This window comes from Hypanus sabinus, chromosome 18 (genome assembly GCF_030144855.1).
Source record: "Hypanus sabinus isolate sHypSab1 chromosome 18, sHypSab1.hap1, whole genome shotgun sequence".
NCBI lineage: Eukaryota > Metazoa > Chordata > Chondrichthyes > Myliobatiformes > Dasyatidae > Hypanus > Hypanus sabinus.
The window spans coordinates 40,900,954-40,925,240 of record NC_082723.1 but is presented as its reverse complement, the minus strand read 5'-3'; the positions used below and the strand labels follow the sequence as shown (position 1 = coordinate 40,925,240).

Genomic DNA, 24,287 nt, shown 5'->3' with positions numbered 1-24,287 from the left:
GTCCATACATGGCCTCCTCTACTGCCATGATGAGGCCAAACTCAGGTTAGAGGATCAACACCTCATCTACCGTCTGGGTAGCCTCCAGCCTGGTGGTATGAACATTGAATTCTCCAATTTCTGGTAATTCCCTCCCCCCATCCTGGCTCCCTCTCTGCCCCTCTCCCCTTTCAACTTTCTGCTCCTTTATTTCTACAGTTCTTTCATGCTTATCCCCTCCCCCATTAATCCTGCCTCTGACTGGTTTTCCACCTGGCACCTCTAGGCCCTTCCCCCTTCCCTATCTCTATTACTGGGCTTCGGCCCTCTCCCCCCCCCCCCCCATTCCTAATGAAGGGTCTTGGCCTGAGACGTTGGCTACTCTTTTCTCACGGATGCTGCCTGACCTGCTGAGTTCTTCCAGCGTCGTGTACATATTCTTTGATCCACAGCATCTGCAGTTGTATTTTTGTGTTCTGTATATAACTGTACCCAGTCCTTGACCTGCAGGCTTACTGCCACATACACTTTTCAAGTTTCCTTTAGAAATCATTAGCTGTCTTCACTTCCATCCTCACAGATAACTAGTTCCAAGTCATTTTAACTAATTTTGGAAAAATAGCTTTTCTTTGCACCTTCCTATATATCCTTCTCTGAATGTTAGGTTGCCAGTGTTTGTATCGTCATCAAATAAAATGAATAGATTTTTGCTGTCTTGATCTAAACCTCTTCAGTCTTTTGCAGCTAATCATATCTCCCCAACATCTCCTTCATTTTAAGGGAAACAAATCCTTCACACTAGGAACTAAACTGATAAATATCCATTTTAGTTTCTCAACCACCTTCAAATCCTTCCTGAAGCATAGTGACTAGAATTGGACATACATAATTCTTCCATTGTGGCCTCATCAGAGAATTGTAATTGTAACCTTTGTATTTAATAACTTTATTTAATAAGTCTGGTATCACATGTGCTTTCATAACCAGTATGTCCAGCCTTCTTCAGTGCTCTGTATGCACTAATTCTTGGTTCTTCTTTGGAACGCTACTATTTAGTCTATACAGCCTCCTCCCATTCCTTCTCCCAAAATATATTGTCTTACACTTGTAGCAGATGGATGGAATTTAATACACGTCCAGCCATTTTACTAGTCTGCCTATGTCACTTTGCAGTTGAATGATATTGTTATTGTTGTTTGTCACAACTTCCAAGTTAGGTATCATCAGCACATTTTGAAATTTTACTCTGCAGGCAGCCTTTCCAGTGACCTTGATGAAAGTAGATATATAAGGCATGTTAGATGAATTTTTCAAGTGAGTACCAGGCTAAGTTCAGGAGATTCATGGGGAGAATGAAAAGGAAAAATAAAATTATTTAATTAAATTAAATTGTTCTAGTCTTCTACTCTACCATTTTGTCTCTATTTGGTCCCACCCTGCCACTTCCTAACTACTTAATATTTGCTAATCCACTCTTGTAGACTTCTTTTGCCAGCTTTCGCTTTCTTTCTCACTTCCAGTATTTAGCCTAGTTCTTGCTTGAAGAATTCAATAAGTACAATTAATATCAGAGAAATATATACAATATACATCCTGAAATTCTTTTTCTTTGCAAACATCCATGAAAACAGAGGGGTGCCCCAAAGAGTGAATGACAGTTAAATATTAGAACCCCAAAGTACCTCCCCATCTACCCCCCCATGCCCAAGCAGCAACAAGACAACGAACACACCCCTCCCCACCAGCACAAAGCAACAGCACCCTCCACCGTGCACACCAGTGTAGAGCAGCATCAATAAAGACACAGACTTGAAGCACCCCAAAAACTACTCATTCACCCGGTAATCCGACATGCTGCAGGTGCCCTCTCTCCCTAATAAGGGAAAAAGAGGTGTCCCCATTTCACAGCGAGAGGAGAAACATAACAAACAACTCACTGATCTACGATGTTAGAAGTCTCTTGCACCACTTTTTTCAAGCTCTGCACCCAGAAAGTTGACACCAGAGAAGTGTAGCTCTCCGGACACACAACACCCAGCAGCTAACCCGCTGCTTCTGATGTTCCATGTTCTTCCCTGACGCTTCAGTCAGGGGCACTGGCCTAGAATTTGCCCATTTCCAGAGCCACGAAAACACAGTGTTATGTACCCCGTAACTGGGTGTCTGACCAGCAGAGAAAGAAGAATCCGTTGGAGTCTGGTGGTACCAAACTAAAGGTGTTTATTAGTAAACTACACAATACAATATCAAAAATGCAAATATACATATAAAACAAGTTAGCAGTAATAAACCTAAAAGTATAGGAATAATAAAAATAATAATCAATAATAAACAAGCTCTATTGATGTCTAGGGGTAAGTGAATTGTCATAGGAAAGTATAGAGTTCAGTTCATAAATGCTGAGGTGGTTATGGTTGTTGTGTTGAAATTGTTAGAGAGAGAGAGAGCGAGCGAGAGGTAACAGCTACAGCAGGCAAACCTGTTGTTTTCTTAATCCATCGTATCATTGTGGTCATTCAGTTATGACCCCTCTGTTCTTAAGCTAGACCGTTCTTCTGTGGTGGACTCGTCACTCTGGCATGAGTGGACACACACACAAGTCCCCACTGGCCCTGCTGTAACACTGTGAGCTTTACTGACCGGTCTCCTGGTTCGGTCTCCAAAGCCTCCACCTTTCTGTGGGTTCCCAACACTCAGTCAGTGTCCACTGGTGTGTCTGAAGGGTGTCTCTCCAGACCTGTCTTTTATCCCCACTCACGGGGTCTCAGCTATCCATCAACTCTGAATGACTGTGTCCATCAAATCAGGCCATTCCTGCTAGCTCCTGAGGAATGTTAATGAGCAAAGTAAAGTCCTTGTAGTGGAAGATAAATAATCCAGGAAGAGTCAAAATACATTAAATCAACAGTCTCTCTCCCCCTCTTATCTGTAGCAGATGTTCTTGCCTGTGTTTCATCTCTCTCATGAGCAGCATAGCAACAGCAATAGTTCGTAGTTCTCAGGAGGGGGGTTGGGAATGGTTAACTCTGCACCCCATTGACCATCAGGTCTGTTCATCACTCATAACACTGGAACCTGAAGGCACGCTCGCCTTGGGATTTCAAAAAGCACCCAGTCGTGAGCCCTGAGAGCGGGTTCCATTCCCGCAAAGAACTGAAGTCAGAGTGTAACTCCAGGTCAGGGTCTTCAAAAGAACATTGAAAAGAAGAAAAAAAAACATCTGACACAATTCATACATCTACAAATGGTACATTTTTGTTTCTTCATTATATTTGTCAGTCTCATAATATAGAGTCTTTAGTTTCTCTGCTCTTGTGTCTCAGGAAAATGGTGAAGTTTTAAGTTTAATTTTGTCCTACTCTAGAGAAGAGCAAAAATAAATCTTAATCTATGCCTTTATGATAAGATTATCATTCTCACCCAAGTATTATCCCACACACCCTAGTGAACTTAACCTACCTTCTATCTAGCACCAGTCCAGCAATTCCTCTTTCATAATTCGTCCAAGATTATACTAAAAAAAGGCATTCTACTCACATCTAGGAAGTTCTCTCTTCTCCAAAGTAAAGAGCCACAATTTCACAATTTTTAGTTGCTACATCTCTGTAGTCTCCCTGCAGATATGCTCCTTTTTCGCTTCTAATATTAGAGATCTGTAAAACATTGCCAGTAATATTTCAAAATCAAATTAGTCCTGTTCTTGTTTTAGAATGGCATCCAACTTTTATTCAGTTCTACAATATCTGCTCTAGTGATTATTGGACTAGCCCTGCTCTAGCCAAGGTGAGGAGTCTGGAATCTTCAAGATATGCAGGGGTCAGATGCATTCCAGGTAGCGTCGTCATTAATTGGAGCTTGGGGATTGAGTTGACTACATTTGCATGCCCACTGCTAATTGTTACTATTTAATATAGGTATGTTCTTTGTGCGGCTTCAGATTTTTTAAGTCCACTCTGAAAGTGTCTCTCTCAACAGATGATGATAATCCTCCAGTATCTTTTGTGAAGTTCTCCCCCAATGGGAAATACATTTTGGCTGCAACACTTGACAAGTAAGGAAACTCCTATTTCACACTTGTTCAATGATCGGTGGTAAAGAATCTCCTCAAGGGTCTGATGTATTGTGACAGAAATGTCAGCATAGTTCCAGAGCAAAGACTATCATTTTCCTCATGCATTCTCCCATGCCACTTGTGCTTTTTAGTTGGGAGTCACCCTGAGTTCCAGTTCCTCGGTGTCAGCACATTCTGAAAGTTTCTCTTTAGGGGGGCAGGAGAGGCACCCCAGGAAAGGTTAAAAATAGCTCTGTACATCTCCAATGTCCCACACCATTCTGCTGCCTATTTTTCTGACTTCTAATCTAACACCAATACAGATCACTGAGATTACTCCAGTAAGAAGCTTGATATAATATTAAGGCCCATCAACCACAAGTAAACTCTCAATAAACAGGCCCTCAAAGGATGTGTGTGTGGATGGCCTTCTCATATTTCAAGTGTGGTTCTCTGGTGCTGCATAGAGGAGACACATTAATCTGAGCAAACTGGCCTGTACTGGTAGTAGGGGGATTTTCTGGACCGGGCTTTGGCCATGACTTGTGCAGTGGATGACAAGCAAATCTCAGTACAGCCAGTAACCTGGGTTGATGTACAAAGATGAATGGCAGTGACCTGGTAATTGTCTCTGGACTCGTCGTTCCTTCTTGAATTTCACTTTCTAAAATAGATGTTTTATTTTTTCCAGCACTCTGAAGCTTTGGGACTACAGTAAAGGAAAGGTACTTATTCTACTCTTGGATTATCTGACTAGTTCTCTCACATTACTGCTTACATTCACTGGCCTGCATAATCCAGTGCTGCTGGAACACAGCTCCTACAGAAACAGACTCTGCAGTGGGAATAGTTTCCAGGGACAATGGAAGTCCCATGGAAATAAACAAGCCAGATACAGCTTCTGTGGGTGTTTCACTTGGCTGTGGATTGCAAGGGTGCTAATTGCCTCTGGGAGATGGGTCCCACACACACACTGACCCTCACTGGGGGATGGGACCCACACACACTGACCCTCACTGGGGGATGGGTCCCACACACACTGACCCTCACTGGGGGACAGGTCCCACACACACACACTGACCCTCACTGGGGGACGTGTCCCACACACACTGACCCTCACTGGGGGACAGGTCCCACACACACACTGACCCTCACTGGGGGACGTGTCCCACACACACTGACCCTCACTGGGGGACAGGTCCCACACACACACTGACCCTCACTGGGGAATGGGACCCACACACACTGACCCTCACTGGGGGACGGGTCCCACACACACACTGACCCTCACTGGGGACACATTCCACACACCCTTGCTTGGGCCTCAGCCAGGAGTTTTTCATAGCTAACTCCAAGTACATGTGGGTTGGTGGAATCCCAACTAAACCCTTTGCATATCCTGTCTGGCAGGAATGAACAGGTTACATGTTCTGAACATTTTTTTTTATCTCCTTATCCTTTTTCTGATTAATGCACACCACAACTTGATATTAAAATCTGGGACTTCCTTAGTCTTTAGAGTTCTGTACCTGGGATTGGAAGTTAAAGGCTAAAACCTAGAAGGGATTTTTTTTGTATTGAAGTTTTATTATCAGAAAGCACTGGCTGTACATTTGATTGCAACTTTGTAAAAGGAACTTATAAATATGTAAGTACTCGACTATAGGATTATTAGGAAAAAGCAGGAATGATGCTTTTCAAAGAACCATGAACAGGATGGGCAGGGAAACCTCTTCACTTATTCTAAAGATTTTTTTCATTCATTCCACAAGGAGGAGCCACTGGCCTACAATTTTTTAAAAAGTTGTTTGCACATGTCTACCTGCTCTGCCGTGCTCCTCCTTCAAGCATTAGGCAAAAGAATCTTTGATTTCTGGGGGTTTAAGTAGCCACAGGTAGTCCACAATGTACCTGTGTGGCTTTGCCCTGAGAGTAACACGTTTGCAGGAGTCAGGAAAGCATTTGTTATTTGAACATTTTCCATACATCTGCTTTTTGTTTAGCAAAATAATTGTTAATTTTCCTTTGTGTGTTGCCTTTCACTGTTTGCTGATCGTGTATGTGACTGGCCGAGATGAGGTGATTATGCTAATGTTGTTTTGCAGTGTTTAAAGACTTACACGGGCCATAAGAATGAGAAGTACTGCATATTTGCCAACTTCTCTGTCACTGGCGGGAAGGTGAGACCTGTTTGCTTTTGGTCACAGAATTGTGGTTAGAGTGCTGTTCCATCATCAGGTGGCTTTTTATTTCATGACCGTATTGTATTGCAGTGCCTAAAATCTAGTTTGATTGCCAAGACTATAGTGGACACCCTTCCACCTAGTCTTTGTTACAGGACCGAAGCATAATCCCTTTCATCCAGCTATTATTATATATTTGTAAAGACAAACAAAACCAAGATGTTGATGAAAAGTACGTCAACAATTTTTATATCCACTGATTCCACTGCCTGATTTTATGAGTTTAGCATATTGTTTTTATTACCTTTGTATATTACTGTAATGAGGCTTTCCATCCACCAGTTTTCATTACAAGTCTTGAGCATAATGGACTCTCCTTGTTTTGCAGTTTTTATTGCTGGGCAATTGCCCAGCTTCTGTGGTGGGGCTGTAGTTCCTTGTTTTCCTTTTCTCTTCTGAAGCTTTTGACCCTCTACAACTGTGTTGGTTGTTCTTTCTGCAGGCCCCCAAATGTACAGGGTTGATGAGCTGATAACCCATATCAGGCAACACCTCCTTGGATCTGATGCCATCAGTTTCAAACAAGGATGTGTTTGTGGGGTGAGGTGTTCACTCTGTACTTAGGCCTACAGAGCTGCTGTTGCAGCTTAGCCCACTCTCCTGACAGCGTACGGATTGGCAGTGTACAGATTCTCATTAGTGCGAGTTTGAGTGAGTAATTCCAGGAGGTACAAGGGCTTTGTTTCTAGTTTTAATCTTAATCATAAAAGAAGATGGTGACACAAATTATAGAGGAAATCAGAATATTTATACAGGGCAGATGGTGAGAATGTGGAACTTCCAGCTCATGAAGCAGTTGAAATTAATAAGAAATGCATTTAAGAGGAAGCAAGAAATGGGGGCAGGGAATAGAAAAAGATCCATAGAAAATAAATTAAACAGTTGGCTCTGTGGAACATAAACACTTATCAGCTTATCAGAGTCATGTTTTGTTCCTGAGCCGTATAATTATTTTGTTCTTTTTCCCCTTTGACTAATGCTGGGTTTTTTTCTCTCTTTATGAAGTGGATTGTTTCAGGATCTGAGGACAACTTTGTTTATATCTGGAATTTGCAGACAAAGGAGATAGTGCAGAAGTTACAGGGACACACAGGTGAGCAACTGGGACCTCCGGCCTGTGTTCAGTACTGTGGGTTCAGATAGGTCATTGGCTCCATATGAACCATTTGTTCAATGAACTATTTGGAATTATCTTTGCATCTTTAGTTACGTGTGTGTGTGTGTGAGAGAGAGAGAGAGAGAAAGGGGATATTCTCAAAATTTCCCAACCTTTGATCTGATGAAGTGCTTCTTGATGAATCCTTTGGGTAGCTGTTTAATGTCATTCCTCCTTGTTCTGGCCTCTATCAAATTCTTCCATCTTAATGCCAAAAGGCATCTTGACACCAAGAAGATCATTTGCACAGGTTACTACAAGCTTGATCCATTGATTTCCTTTGCTAATCTCAGTTTATTTGAGTGAGCTGGGATAATATCCTTACAAACTCCATACATTTTACAGTGAGACACAGGGTCCAGAACTAAGCGCATTGTTCCATGTAGGGTCAAGTAGGCACAGTAGCACATTTTAATGTAAATTTCTCTCATTGTATTCCAGTACCATAAAAGATAACATTCTATTTACTTTTAAAGTTTCTGCTTGTTTACTTGTTTTTAATTTCCATGTTTTCTTCATCCTCAGTTCCAAAAGTCTCACCGTTTAGACAGTCCTCTAAGCTTCATCTGCCACTTTTTATTTCAAAGTTCAAAATAAATTTACTATCTCAGTATGTATATGCAACCCTGAGATTTATTGATGTCCCTCTGAGACTTCCTGTTCCCAATTTGTCACCCCATATCACTCTTCATAAATCATTTGGTTAAAAGAATAAAAATGAAAACACAGAATGAAAGCTTTGATGGTGCATGTTCTTATGAGGTGTAAGAAAGTGATCGGGTCTCACATTGTGGAAGTGGCTAAGGGAAAGGGCAGTGTCTGAGAGGAATTTGTGATGGAGGTGCAGAAAACGTAGCTGTGACGTAGAATTTTTTTAAAAGTTGCTTTAAAATCTGCGATTTTGTTGAAAGCTTTTCTATCAAGTTTCCCACATCATTTTTGGTTACTTTTTAACTACTTGTTCTTGTTGCTGTTTGCGCAATTTGCTGTTTTTTGCACGGGGGGGGGGGGAGGTATTGATGTTCTTGCTGCCGTTTGCGTGATTTGTTATGCGTCGGGGCGTTTCTTTATTTCACGGAAGTCTAGAAGAGATGAATCTCAAAGTTGTATACTGCATATGTTCTTTGTTAATATATGTACTTTGAACGTTGAATACTAGGAATATTTTGTGACAACCCAGTGATGTTGCAACAGAGCCAAAAGTGAAGACTTTTTCTTGTGCTGTGGAAGTATCTTGTTCATTATTTGCACCCCAAGTTAATAAAAAGTTAGTTACAGGTAGTCCCCGAGTTACGAACGTCTGACTTATGGACAATTCGTACTTATGAACTGAGGAAGGACAACACAATTTGCCATTTTAAGTCAGATCACAACGCTGTCCACCATTTTAAGTTGTTGCCATTGACACTGTTCAGTATGTAACTTTGTATTTGGCTTAAATTTTTCTTAGCAAGGTTCACCCTGACCCCACCCCCTGTTCCGGTTGGCTGGTGGCAGAGTGAGATCAGTGTCGGGCTCGAGAACGGAGGTTCCCAAGTTCGATCCAGTGACAGACCACTTCTGTGCCAGGTTGATGTTGATCCAGTGACTCCTGTACCATCTGTGCCGGGTTGATGTGGAGCTTGCAACTTGACCTCGTTTGAAAAAAACACTGCCACCTCTGGTTTAAATTCCCACGCAGGATATTGTGGAGGATCAAATACCCAATGCAGTGGACTTTAGGACCTGGGGAATTCAGAGCGCTGGTCCTTAGGATCCAGCGGAGCTCGGGAGCCAGCAGAGGTCAGGACCCACTGCCCGCAGTGTTTCTGTTCTGTTGACAGGAAACGATCATGATTGAAAATAAAATGGAAATAGGTGAAATGTTATCGGTCATTGGAAAGGCGTTAGGCTACAATCGGTCAATGATCGGAACAATTTTGAAGGATAAAGTGAGAATAATGGAGCATGTGAAAGGCCCTGCCCCGATGAAAGCTACAATTATTACTAAGCAACGCAATGATTTAATTATTGGAATACATACGTTTCTTAAGTGTTTTATATGCATAGAAAGGTAAAATATATACTAGGACAAACATTTGACTAACTGATGCTAAATAATACCGGATGTACTTGTTCTGACTTACTTACAAATCCAACTTAAAGACAGACTCAGGAACGGAACTCGTTCATAACCCAGGGACTGCCTGTATATTTGCTTTATTAAATGGATTGCACAGAGACTTTCAATTGGAGAGTATGGTTTTAGAGCTGTTGGTTGTTCAGCACAGAAGCTGGACCTTTGGCCCACTGTGACCTCATCAATGATCAACCACCCATTTGTCCTCATTCCTTTCAATTCTCTCCACATTCCCATCAACATCCCCCAGATTCTATCACTCTCCTACACCTTGGGTCATTTACAGTCACCAATTAACCTTCAGCCTGCCTAACTTTGGGAGGTGGGACAAACCAGGAGGACCCAAATGAAACCCACCTGGTCACAGGGAGAGTGTGCAAATTTGATAGATGAATTGGACATCAGGATTGACCCCAAGTTGCTGGAGATGTGAGGCAGCAGCTCCACAAGCCATGCCATTGTGCTGACATGGTTAGCTAGAACCTGTTATCGTTTTGCTCAATTCCTCTGACTTAAGTTGAGCTGTGCATTGTCAGAAATACTTTGAACATAAGAAAAGGGAGAAAGCCGTATGCACTGCATGTGAAAGTGTGTTTCATGGTTTACTTCCTGAATTTTTTTGTGCTGATTTTGATATGTCTCATGTTCTGGATGTCAAAAATGCTTTCATTTTAGATATATCACAGTGTCCTGAAGTCTGTGAACATACAACTGAGTGAAATCAGCAACTTATTCTAAATGTTGAGCAGCTTTAAGTTCAGTCTCTTTTGACTAAGGTTTCTTTAAATTCACTTGTAGATTTTTATTCTCTCCTCTCCCCCCCCCCCCCCCAACACCAAGTCTTCTGCCTACCCAGCATTAGACTTACGAGGTTGTTCTGATGAGTGTTCTCTTCTGTTGCAGACGTTGTTATCTCCACAGCCTGTCACCCAACAGAAAACATCATTGCATCAGCAGCACTGGAGAATGACAAGACGATCAAATTGTGGAGAAGTGACTGTTAGAGAGCACACGTTACCACCATGAGAACTGTGCCCTGTCCCTGCTTGACCTACACAGGGACAGGCCCCTTGTACTCCTGACGTCTGAGACTGTGTAATCCCTGCTCGAACTGGTGACACGGCATTACAGACCCTATGGGAGCATCGGAACAAATCCCATTTTTACTGCGGATTCATAACACTTAGCAAGTTATTGTATGCTTAAAACACACTCCCGCGCGTGCACAGAACGCACTCTAACTCCCCTGACTAAAGATTTTTTTTGTGACCAAATCACTTGTGACTTTATCCCATCTAAATTCTTGTGAAAATTATCTTTTAATTAGTGGGTTTAGTTGGTAGTGGAATGTGTTCATAAACTTGATATTGATGGTTGGCTGCATTCTTAAAATTAGTCAGTCAGCCCTTTTTTTTGCCTTTTAAATTCCTCCCATTGTGTGTCTCTTGGTATTTGATTGTCTGCCATCACTCTTTACTCTTGCCCTCCACACTTCCCTGCCCTTGCCTCAACTGCTGCTATGGCCTTGACCCTGAGTAACATACCAGTTATAATGATCAGTCACAGCCGATGGCCTAGGGACATTGGAGAGTACTGTTACAGAAATCTGGTTTGCCAAACTCTTCTCCCAGGATTAAATAGTGTATACCATCCGGGAAGATTCAGACCACTAAATGTACCCTTTTGGAGTGCTCCCAACAGTATTCAGCCATCACAGCATTTTAAGCAGTGCTCCCAGCTAGCTGGGCATGACCTTTGGGTGAGCTGTTTTAGGACTGGTGATACATGCTGAGTCATTAATTTCCCTTGCCTGGAGGTTTTGAGTGAAACAGCTCTGCCAAGAGAGATGTATTTATTGGTGTCATTCCCCATCTGCCTTTACATAGTATTGATAATCATCTGCAGGACTCTTAGTTTGGGGTTGCCAGATTATGAGTCGATGACATTTACTGTACCTACAGATTTCAAAGCAAAGTTGTAGTTGAATGTTACTTGTAACTTTGAGTGTCTTCATTCATCCGCCTCTCTGTTGGGTAAGAGGTCTCATGGAATGAGAATATTGGTCTAGGGATCAGACTTGCAGCACTAGTAGTTTTGTTCTGTAGTTCTCTTCAGAAATATGTGGGAATAATTGTGATTTGATTTCCATTGCACACACCCAAATCAGGAGAACAGTTTCCTAAGCAAGCATTTGCTTGAATAGGGAGATATTTTTTAACTCATTTTAGCATCAGAAGTATAGAATTGCAAATCTCTGAGAGGCACACCGACCCCCAAAACCATCCAGTGTGGTACTGTGTGGCACAGCAGACTCCTGTTTCACCCCCCCTGGCTTACAGCAGATGAGGTTTATCTGTGGTCTCAAATGCCAGTCAGCAAAGCAGGGTCAAACTAGCCAGGATCTCTGCCCCTGAGCAGAGCCTTTGATGTGCAGACAGGTTTGCCAGGACCACTTGGAATCAGTTGAAGTCACAGATCAGGATCAAAACCTGGATCTGCCTCATCTAAGCTATTTGAACAAAGCAACGTGGCAGAGCCATGTCTGAAATTGGTATCATCCTCCGAGTTGGTGATAACTGAAGGAGTTTGAAGCAGGGAGATGTCTGGAGTAATGTGGGAGGTGGAAGAGTTGTATAGAAATTGGGGTTGAAATTATCCCCCCAGATTTTCCTCTTATCTCCAGCACTGACAGATTTTCTTGGTCATGGTTTGTACAGGGCCTCATGATTTTGTGGAGCCAGTATCTTTTAATATTTTAGTTTGAGTTGATTACAGTACTATGTAATAAGTAGACTCTGTGGAAATCTTTCCATTACCTGTGAATAGTGTTACAGTTAGTGATAATCTCTCCTGGAGTATTGGAGTTGAGACCTTCCAGCTCTGAGGTTTTGGTGTAATTTCCCCTTGATTTCCTGTTAATACAAGAGGTTTGAACATAAAACTCGTGTGTTTGTATTGCTTTAGCTAGGTGGCAGTGATAACTAAATGGAAATGGGTTTTGAGCCGTGCTCTACTTATGTAAAATATACAGCTCCTTGCATAATGGAGACTATTTCCAATGGTTTCTTCAAGTTACTATCTAGTCTAACTTGGTTATTTTGAACTACATATGGAACTGGTACATACAAGTCTCATGATACTGCTACAGTGGATTGGAATACAGCAGACCTCTCACTTAATTGGTGAATGCCACTACTTGCATTTGTGCTGCAGATCTGAATGTGTTCAGGGCTAATTCTGCAGCATGGGTGGAAAGCATTGGTAAGTGCAGAGTTGCCACTGTAACACACTGTGTGGATCAGTTCCACAGGCACTAACTCAGTGGGATATGACATTCATGAACATTGACTTACTGAAGTAAGTGCCATCTTTGTAGTTGCATCGATATGTTGGGCCCAGGATAGATCCTCAGAGATATTGACATCCAGAAACTTGAAATTACTTACACTTGCCACTTCTGATCCCTCTATAAGGACTGGTGTGTGCTCCCTTGTCTTACCTTTTCTGAAGTCCACAATCAGTTCTTTGATCTTCCTGACGTTGAGTGTAAGGTTGTTGCTGCAACTCTACTTACTAGCTGATATACCTTGCTCCTGTATGCCCTCTTGTCACCATCTGAAATTCTGCCAACAATAGTTGTGTCGTCAGCAATTTTATAGATGGCATTTGAGCAGTGCCTAGCCACTCAGTCATGGGCTTAGAGAGACTAAGCACCTATCCCCGAGGTGTGCCATTGTTCATTGTCAGCGAGGTGAAAATGTTATTTCTGGTCTGCAGATTTAAGTTTTCCAGGTAGAAAGTCGTGGATCCAGTTGTAGAGGAATGTATGAAGACCCAGGTTTTGGAGCTTTTTGACCAGAAATGTAGGAATAATTGTGTTAAATGCTGAACTGTAGTCAATAAGCAGTATCCTGACATAAGTATGAGTATTGTCCAAGGCTGTGTGAAGAGCCAATGAGATTGCATCAGCATTAGACCTGTTGTGGTGATGGGTAAATTGCAGTTTGTCCTTGTCCAAGGGGATCTGTCATCCTGTTTCATCACTGCTTTTGTTTAAGTCTAGTCATTGAATATGATGAAGATATTTGGCTGTGCAGGGATTATAAGATCATTCATAACTGCATATTGGGTGAGTAGATTGTGATCAAGAGCTGAAATCAAAGGGCTCTACAACAGCAGTCGAATCGTACAATGAAGTTGAACTCCAGGTGTGAAGTGAATGCATTAATGTGAGGGAACTACTTGAATAGTTGATTTCAACAGGCAAAACTAATCAATGGAATGGAAGTGAAATCTGTCTGGAGTCACTGAGCTCAAGTATTTAGAACATAGAATTGTACAGTAAAATTCAGGTCCTTGGAGGGTCCATGATGATGTGCCAACTTTTTCACCTATTCCAAAATTGATCTAACCCTTTCCTCTCACATAGCCCTCCATTTTTCCTTCATCCCTGTGCCTGTCCAAGTCTCTTAAATGCCTTACGAACCTGATTGAATTTGAGGATGTAACTAAACATATTGATGAAGGAAGAGCTGTAGATGTAGTGTTTATGGATTTCAGGAAGGCATTTGATAAGGTACACCATGCAAGGCTTATTGAAAAAGTAAGGAGGCATGGGATCCAAGGGGACTTTGCTTTGTGGATCCAGAACTGGTTTGCCCACAGAAGGCAAAGAGAGGTTGTAGACGGGTCATATTCTGCATGAGGTTAATCACCAGTGGTGTGCCTCAGGGATCTGTTCTGGGACCCTTATTCTTAATGATTTTTATAAATGATCTGGATGAGGAAGTGGAGGGATGGGTTAGTAAGTTTGCTAATGACAGGAAGGTTGGAGGTGTTGTGAATAGTGTGGAGGGCTGTCAGAGGTTACAGCAAGACATTGTTAAGATGCAAAACTGTGCTGAGAAGTGGCACCTGGAGTTCAACCCAGATAAGTGTGAAGTGGTAAATTTTGGTAGGTCAAATATGATGGCAGAATATAGTATTAATGGTAAGACTCTTAGCAGTGTGGAGGATCAATGGGATCTTGGGGTCCGAGTCCATAGGAGCCTTAAAGCAACTGCGCAGGTTGACTCTGGTTAAGAAGACATATGGTGTATTGGTCTTCATTAATTGTGGAATTGAATTTAGGAGCCAAGAGGTAATGTTGCAGCTATATCGGACCCTGGTCAGACCCCACTTGGAGTACTGTGCTCAGTTCTGGTCTCCTCACTACAGGAGGAATGTGGAAGCCATAGAAAGGGTGCAGAGGAGATTCACAAGGATGTTGCCTGGATTGGGGAGCATGCCTTATGAGAATAGATTGTGTGAACTCAGCCTTTTCTCCTTGGAGCGACCTGATAGAGATGTATAAGATGATGAGAGGCATTGATCGTGTGGATAGTCAGAGGCTTTTTCCAAGGGCTGAAGTGGTTGCCACAAGATGTCACAGGTTTAAGGTGCTGTGCAGTAGGTACAGAGGAGATGTCAGGGATAAGTTTTTTACTCAGAGATTGGTGAGTGCGTGGAATGGGCTGCTGGCAATGGTGGTGGAGGCAGATACGACAGGGTCTTTTAAGCGACCTTTGGATAGGTACATGGAGCTTAGAAAAATAGAGGGCTATCAGTAGGCCTAGTAATTTCTAAGGTAGGGACATGTTCAGTACAACTTTGTGGGCCAAAGGGCCTGTATTGTGCTGTGAGTTTTTTGTGTGTTTCTATGTCCCTAATGTATCTGTCTCTACCATCACCCACCATATGCTGTGTTTAAAAAAAACTACCTCTGACATTAACCCCTCTCCCCCGTACTTTCAAGTTATGTCCTTTGCATTTGCAGTTTCTGCCCTCCGATAGTTTCTTGCTGCCCACTCTATCAATGCCTTTTATCATTGTATACACCTCTACCAAGTCACCTCTCATCATACTTCACTCCAAAGAGAAAAGCCCTGCCTCATTCAACCTATACTCATAAAACAATGCTCTTTAATCCACACAGCATCTTGATAAATCCCCTCTGCACTCTCAAGCTTCCACATCCTATGATGAGGTGACCTGAAATGGACACAATACTCCAAGTGTAGCCGAACCAGAGTTTTTTATAGAGCTGCAACATTACCTTACAACTCTTGAACACAGCTCTAAGTCTAATAAAGAACAATACACCATACACCTTCTTAACCAGCTGTGCAACAAATCTGACGGATCTATAGACTTGGACCCCAGGATACTACTGTTCCTCCACAATGCTAAGAATCCTGCCGTTAACCCTGTACTCATCCTTCATTTAATTACTTCAAACCTTTCTGGGATGAACTCCTGCCACTTCTCAGCCCAGCTCTGCATCCTTTCAGTGTCTCATAACCTATGACAACCCACACTATCCACAACACCAACCTTCATTTCTACAGACTTACTAACCCACCCTTCCACTTCCTCATCCAGGTCATTTATAAAAATGGCAAAGAGCAGAGGTCCCAGAACAGATGCTTGCTGAACACCACTGACAACAATCAGAATATACTCCCATCTACTGCCACCGTCTGCCTTCTGTGACAAGCCAATTTTGAATCCACACAGTCAAGTTTCCCTGGATCCCATGCCTCCTGAATTTCTGAATGAGCCTGACATGGGGAATTTTGTGGAACACCTTTCTAAAATCCATATACACCACATCCACTGCTTACTTTCATTAATTTATTTTGTTGCTTCCTCAAAGAACTCAATTAGCCTCATGAGGCTCGACCTGGCCCTCACAAAACCATGCTGACTATCCCTAATCAAAGTATTCATTTGTTGGAGACAGTTTATCTTTGCCCAAAGATGGTAGGTTCATGAGAAAATGGTACAAGGATCCACAACCTTCAGCTTTGTCAGTCTGCTGATGATTGTAGAATACAATCATTCAGCTAGGCCTGGGCATTCTCTAGGATATTACTAGTAATACTGGGTAGTAACTGCAGTTCAATGCAGGTTGGCACTTCCATCGTATCCTGGATAATGGACTACCTGGTTGGCAGAACACAGTTTGTGCGGCTTCAAAGCTGTGTGTCAGCTATGAGCAGCACTGGGGCCCCACAGGGGACTGGATTGGCTCCTTTCCTGATTACCCTGAATACCTTGGACTTTAGATACAACACTGAGTCATGTCATCTGCAGAAATTCTCTGATGACTCAGCAGTAGTTGAGTGACACGGAAGAATAGGAGGATGAATACAGGGCCCTGGTGGAGAACTTTGTCAAATGGTGCAAGCTGAATCGTCTGCAACCTATCAGTAAGGTGAAAGAGATGGTGATGAAACTAGGAAGACTAAGCCTGCATTGCTCCCTGTTACTATTGATGGTGAGTATGTGGATATGGTGAGGACCTCAAGTACCTGGGGGTGCACCTGGTTGACAGACTTGAATGGAGCATCAACACAGAGGCTGGGTACAAGAAGGGCCAGACTTGCCTCTACTTCCTGAGGAGACTGAGGTCCTTTGAAAGTTGTAGGGCTCTTCACAAGGTCTACTAGTCTGTTGTTGCCAGTACAATCTTCTATGCATTGGTGTATTGCGGCAATGACATCAACACGGGTGATGCCAACAGGCTCAATAAGCTGATTAGAAAGGCTGGCTCTGTTATAGGAGTCAAATTGGACACACTGGAGGCTGTGGTAGAACAAAGGACCCTACGTATAATCCTGGCAATTCTGGACAATGTTTCTCACCCTCTGCTTGCCTCCTTGGCTGAACAGAGGAGCACTTTTAGTAATAGACTAAAACAACTGTGCTGCTCTAAAGTGCACTGTCTGAGGTCATTTGTACCCCAGTCATTAGGCTCTATAATGAGTCAATCTATAGCCAGGGAAGTGATGACCCCCCTCCTGTTAGATTGTTTGAGGTATCTTTTTTTTATTCTTTCTTTCTTTTCTTTTGTATATCTGTGCACTTGTAATGTTACTGTGGCACTGTAATTTCCTTTGAGATCAATGAAATATGTAAATTATCTATCTAATGCTACACAAGTACTAGAAGAATGAGGAGCAATTTAACCAGCTGCCTCTGATGTACAAGGATATAACCATAGCACCATGAGTCACTTTTATAATGACCAAAATGTAATGGAATCACATCGAAAGTGTCAACCTCTATCCACCCCCACCAAGGCTGAGGGTTTCTGCAAATATTGTATATTTTCCCAAGTTGACCTTGTGCTCCTTTTGTTTCGCTCTAAGGTTCTATCTCCAAGCAGACTCTCACTATGGCACCTGTCTTTCACGCTTGTTTTGTTTTCCCCAGGAGACCTCTCTCTGTCTTCAGATTATTATTCCCGTCAAACTATCTGGCAACTATCTTTCCTCTCTGATATCCCTCCCGTCTGCCTGCCTCGCTGAGAGAACTCTTCCCGGAGATCACTCACTCTTTGAGGCTCTGAAGTCCCACTCTCCCACCTGCTTTTTTTTCAACGGTATCATCCTGCAACTGACTCCATGCAGGATCGTTTTCTCAGTTGAGTAGCTGAAGGAAGCGGGTGCATTCGGCCTTGACTTAGTATATGTGGTTTTGGTACAGATTGAGGAAGTGAAAATAACCTGCGATGAAGACATATGACGGAGTTCCCGTCATTAGGGGAAATTTAATAGAAACGCGAGACTTGTTCAGTTTTGGAACTGAACGGAAAGTCCTGGTTGAACCTCCTTCGGGACCTCTGCTCTAACATTGCTAAATGGGCGCTCTAGGCTTCTGCCAGGCGGGTGGCTATCCGGTCTACGTGCTCTGCTGCCTCCTCGTTACCTACCTCCTCAACCAACTTGATCGCTATGTCCTCGCCATTGTGGTCCTGCCCCTGGCCCAGGAGCTTGAGTTTGGTGATAGGAGTTGTCTCCCTGTAGACGGCGCGGAGAGGGGCGCCTTGCGGCAATGCCGTAACGCCAGTTCTCAGGAGAGGTGAGAACTTTGAGCTACGAGATGAACTAGGGCAGGTAACTGGGGAATCAGAACTGACAAAGGAGCTTCGATCTGAGGAGTTAATTCTGTTACTCTCCGTGGATGCTGTCCGACTTGATGAGTTTTCTGGCATTTCTTGAGTCAGCGAGAGGGAGTTGGGAATGGGATCAGGAAATTGGCAATGGTGGTCAATGGAGAGGATGTTCGGGAACGCGGCGGGGAGAGTTGAATGGAGTCGGGAGTGCATGATTGAGAAACGAGCTCAGGAAGAGAGGAGGAATGTGCTTGAGGGAGAGAAGAGTGGGAAAAGTGCTCAACTAGGAGATTGGGGAATGGAATTTATAGTGGGGATTATGATCGGGAATAAACTGGATAGTCAGAGAGAGATGCGGTAGGGGTTCACCTGGTGATTACATCTCCACCCCTCGAGGAAAGAACACCAATTAAGAGATTCTGGTATTGGGCTTGGCGTTTTGGATATTTTGAAAAGACCAGGGAGAGAAATGTTAAGTGTGGAGGTGTCAGAGGATGTTGGAGCAACAATCAAGTCCGTTCAGGGAAGCGGGAATTCGGACTGAGGCGCGGGATTGGCAAACGGACTGTGTGGGGCTGGAATGTAGTGGAAACGAGGAAGCCAGATTTAAAACATTCATTTCAGGAAGCGCCGAGGGTTCATAAAAAGCAAGAAGGTTATTTTATGGGGTTTTCAATCCATTTAAAGAGAACTCGGAAGTCGGTCTGCGGTTTCGTGCATGAACCCATGAAAATGGCAGGTGGTGATTGAACGTTAGGAAGTTCAAATGACATTGGTCACTGACGGGCTGTTATGATTCACTGAGAAAGAGTTTAAAAATATAGAGAACTTAGAACTCAGAAAATGCTGAAATAATCTACAGGTCAGAGAGCAGCAAGAAATTGGAGTTAAGCTTCTGATCTATTGTCTTTCATCATAACTTGCATTTAATATTGCAGTAATATTTGAGTATGTAAATATATTGTTTGATTAAGCATTTGTTATTTACATAATAAATTACGGGTTCTATGTAAGTGTACGAGATTTGCGTACGTAATCACTCCACGTAATACGTGCGCGCCTGGTTTAAAGTAAACACGATTAGATATGTTATTCCTGATTCCCTTGTTTTTTTTATTTCGATCAAGTTTTTAAATGTTTTTGAGTTACAGAACATAATAAGACCCTTGTATTTCTGCATCACTTTTCATAATTTCCAGGCTGCCCAGTGATTTACATTCCATTAACCACTTGCAATGGGTTGTAACAAACTTGACCGCGTTGTTATGCAGAGATTGATGGGGCGACCATCATTTACAGCAGCCTCAATATTTTTTTCGGAGTATTAGAGGCGACAGCGGTCGTTGGCCTGACTTTTCAGCAGAAGTTTTGACTGTGGGGCTCTCCACCGAGCTGTTTCGATCTGATGCTCACGGAATGAGTGTTTGCGCGCTTTCTCCGAGGCGTTTGTGAATTTGTGTTATGCATGTTTCTATGTACGAATGTGTGCAAATATACATTTTAATCTTGTTTTATTTGCCATCCAACACTACGTCCTTTGCTAGATTATACACCAATATTTATCATTACCATTTTTGTTTCAACACCCCAGAGTAGAAATTTAGTTCCCTGTAAGTTTATCCAATCCAAGACCCGCTGTCTTCCTCGTTTCCATCCTAGAACTAGTATTGAGTTTCTACTTTTGACTTAGTTTTCAGCCTCCGTGCTATCTTTGAGCAAATAAGTGGATACAAAGTGCACGTTGAGTAAATGTGCTAATGAAATGTACTGGCGTAGATTTGAGTGTGTCTCGTGGACAGAACACGGAGCAGGAATCATTTCCGAGTTACCAGCGGACATAAATGGGCACTGGGTAACCAGGAAAAGAGTAAGCCCCCTAAGGGACCAAAGTGGTAATCTACGTAGGGGATAGGGGCGCGCAGGCGAGCTGTTACTCATTATGGAGGATACGGTAGTTGAGAAACTACAGGGAGAGGAATGGTGGAATTTTAGACCAATTACAACACGTTAGACCTCTCAATGGATTTAAAGATGGATAAATCCCCAGGGTTCAGATGTATCTGTGGCTGCTATGAGAGGCAAGGGAGATCCGACAAAATATTTAAAATCATCTCTGGCTACCGGGGAAGTACAACATGACTGGAGAGCAGCAGGCGTCGCCCCTTTATTCTCAGCAGGGATAAGCTTGGTAATTACAGACTGTCTATGTATAAAACCCTCTACCATTGGCTATTAGAATATTCACAAGTTTATTTGTCAGGTGCCGTTTGAAGGGCAACTCAAAAGTTCCCACAACCAATGGCCTCATTTTTCAAGGGCTCTTCATCTCATATTCTTGATATTTCAAGGGGAATAGGATATAGAAACGAGATCACGCTAAAGCTTTGTAAGACACTAGTCAGGCTGCACTTGGAGTATTGTCAGCAGTTTTGGACCCCTTATCTCAGAAAGGATGTATTGTTATTGACGAGAGTCTAGAGGAGGTTCACAAGCAATAATGAAGGGGTTAACATATGAGGAGCGTTTAGCAACTTTGGGCCTGTACTCACTGGAATTTAGAAGAATGTGTGGGGATCTCATTGAAACCTACTGAATGTTGAAAGGACTAGATAGGGTGGGTGTGGAGAGGATGTTTCCTCTGGTGGGGGTATCCAGAACTAAAGGGCACAGCCTCAAAATTGAAAAACCTTTTAGAACAGAAGTAAAGAGATTTTTTTTTAAGCCAAAGAGTAATGAAGCTGTGGAATGCTCTGCCACAGATTGCAGTGTGGAGGCCAAGTCCATTGGTATATTTAAAGCAGAAGTTGACAGATACCTGATTGGTCGGGGCATCAAGGGACGCAGTGAGAGGGCAGGTTTATGGGGTCAAATGGGATCCAGGATCAGCCTTGATGAAATGACAGAGCGGACTCGATGGCTGTACATGGAGGAATATATGTTTGTTGTTGTTCAGTTATTTTGTTGAGTCTGACTCTTTGTGGCCTCGGATCCCATAAGATTCATAGGGTTTTCATGGCAAGATACAGAAGCAGATTGCAGGCCTTTCTTCAGCACAGGCACTGCTGCTGTCCAGGTTGAGATCCAGCTGGGTTTGAACTCAGGATCATCTGCCTTGAAGTCCAGTGCTGATGCCACTACACCACCAGCTGGCCTTGAGTGTGTATGTGTGTATAGCTATGTATATATACTTTCATAATAAATTTACTTTGAACTAAATGAAACACACAGGATGGTAGCAGATTAAATTGACCATGGTTGAACCCTGGACAGTATGTGAATGCTATGTAACTGGCTAAGGCTGAAGATAGATATTTGAATAGTCAATTGCGTTAATGAGAGAGTGACATAGATGGAAACACAAATGTATGAGGAACAAGCAAAGAATGGATGTGGGCTCTGTGTTTTATATTTTTGTAACAAAATCTAACATTGATTCCCAGCTGCCTAGCCCTCCAGAATGAGAACAAGACACAATTATGTCAATGGAACTATGATGGGACTGGATGGGAATATCAGATCATCGCTGGACCTGTCTTTGTCCTTATTTACACCTTCACAGGTCAGTGTCTCAATAAATGAAATAATGCTGTCTAAGCCAAGAAACATATTCACATCCAAGAGGTATATGCTGTGTTTCTAGGTCTCTAAATCTGTGAAGCTTTGACTCATCTGCTGAGTGTGGGATATATAGTATCAGCGATCCCCAGCTCAAGTGTGATGCTGCTTCAGGTTAAGGAGGTGATGGGGCCAAGGTTTCTCTTCTTATGGAAAAGTTCCTGTTAGTGACAAGATATGTCTTGGCTGTATCATTCATAACTTTTCTCATTCTTGGAATGTGACTGTGTTGCATGATATACTGAAAAGAAATACCACTGTAAGGAGATCTTAAATAAATCAGATAGTACAATTTCAAAATACAGAACCCAAACATACATTTATATAAATCTTTGAATATAGCAGAACTAATAACGATGACTGTTCAAAAAGCAAATAGAATTCTTGGCTTTGTTAACAGAAATATAAAATAAGCAAGCAAGAAGGATGCACACCTTCTTTCTGTTGTAAGTACATTTTGACATACTTATGTTAATGGGATTGATCACTGCATGGTTCTTGTGGAAGCTAATCCTACCTTCATATCTTATCACATTACATGAGATTAGCATCAATGCAAATCTGTTCAAAACCTGGTATTCATGAAGCACTGTAATATGCTTACACAATTTTAGATTCACATCTTTGATGTAATGTGCAAAGTCTCCAGTGAGCACAAGAAACAGGGCCCTGGTCAGTTTAGTGGGGGGGGGGGGGGGGTACCCAGATGAGTTGAAAGGAAATGCAGGATCTTGGATCCCATCAGGTGGAAGAGCGAGCAGGAACTGGGGCTTTGGTGAGCCAGAATGGAGCATGGCGTGCAATGCCTGGTGAGGGTTATGCTAAATTGTTGAAATTTCTGAATGGCCAGATTGTGGAGTTCTACTGTAAATGCTAAAGCAGTAAAATCCACTGTGACATCATGCCTAGGTGCCCAACAAGCAATGAATCAGAACAATCTACAGTCCTGCTATATCCCAGACAACAGAAAACCCCATATATATCCCCAATATCAACTGTGCCGCAGAGGAACCATAATGTAGTGAGTTTTAGGGGTTTTGACCAACTGACAATAGATTGGTGTTGTCTATACATTCCTCTTCAACATGACTTGGAGAGGAATGTAGGTGGGGATCCCATTTAGCATCTGTCATTTTCTTTCTAGGTCCTAGAAGTTGTGGCCTTGAATGTTTGGTTGGACACTTTTCAGTACATCTGATTGATGCTGCAAATGCAGCCTCAATATGCTATTAGTGGAGGAAATAAATATTTAAGGTGGTGAGCCAATGTTTGGGAACCAGTCAAGTGGTCTCCTCTGCCCCGAAGCATTAGAACTGCCCAAACAAAAAAAGCAGAGAAGATTCCATTGCATGCCCAGCTCTTGCCTTGTGGATGGCAGAACGACTTACGAGGGTCAGAACATGAGTAACTTGCTGCAAAATATTTAGCATGTGTTCCTGTAGCCACGCTGTTTACGTTGCTGGCCCAGTTAAGTTTTCAGTCAGGAATTTCAATAAGACCATAAGACATGCTGCAGGAGGAGAGTTAGGCTGTTTGGCCCATCAAGTCTTCTCTGCCATTCAATCATGGCTGATTTATATTCCCTCCTCCCTTCTCCCCGTAACCTTTGATGCCCTTACTAATCAAGAACCGATCAATCTCTGTGTTAAATATACCCAATAACTTGGCTTCCACAGACATCAGTGGCAATGAGTTCCACAGATTAACCACCCTTTCGTTCAAGAAATCCCACCTTCTTAAAGAAATTGATGGTGGAGATAGTATAATGATACCAGCGAATGATAATGGGAGGTAGCTAGACTCTCTCTTTGGAGATGCCTGCGCTAGCAGTTACGTGCGCACCTGTTACTGACTACTTATTAACAGAAATCTAAAAATTGAGGTCTTTTTCAGGTCTTGTTACACCACAGATGGCTTCATTGGTAGATACAGGTGTGGTGAGCTGTATAGGAACAGAAGGCTGGTATAGTTCAAGTTGAAGTTTATTGTCATTCAACCACATTCATGTACACTGCCAAATGAAACAATGTTCCTCCAGATCAAGGTGCACAATACACTACAGATAATTCACACACAACACATAAAGTTATACTACCACAAATATATTAACAAACTAAAATATATTCCAAAAACTGACATTTAGCATAAGGTGCATTTTCAACTCAAGTCAAAAAGTAAACAGTATC

The 24,287-nt window shown here is 42.5% G+C and overlaps 1 protein-coding gene and 1 pseudogene across 2 annotated transcripts in view; both read left to right on the top strand.

The window, feature by feature from the left end:
- LOC132407557 (WD repeat-containing protein 5-like) overlaps positions 1–12,464 on the top strand; it is a 51,199-nt pseudogene extending 38,735 nt beyond the window's left edge.
- A 371-nt stretch (positions 12,465–12,835) lies between these two features.
- LOC132407554 (probable galactarate/D-glucarate transporter GudP) overlaps positions 12,836–24,287 on the top strand; it is a 33,859-nt gene continuing 22,407 nt past the window's right edge. Inside the window, exons 1-2 of one of the 2 annotated variants that reach the window (XM_059994274.1) lie at positions 12,836–18,452; positions 21,927–22,045. In XM_059994274.1, the coding sequence (XP_059850257.1) occupies positions 18,232–18,452; positions 21,927–22,045 (340 nt within the window). In that variant the 5' untranslated portion in view covers positions 12,836–18,231. Of the gene's footprint in view, positions 22,046–22,501; positions 22,548–24,287 lie in introns of both variants that reach the window. The other variant, XM_059994275.1, reaches the window with a different exon arrangement.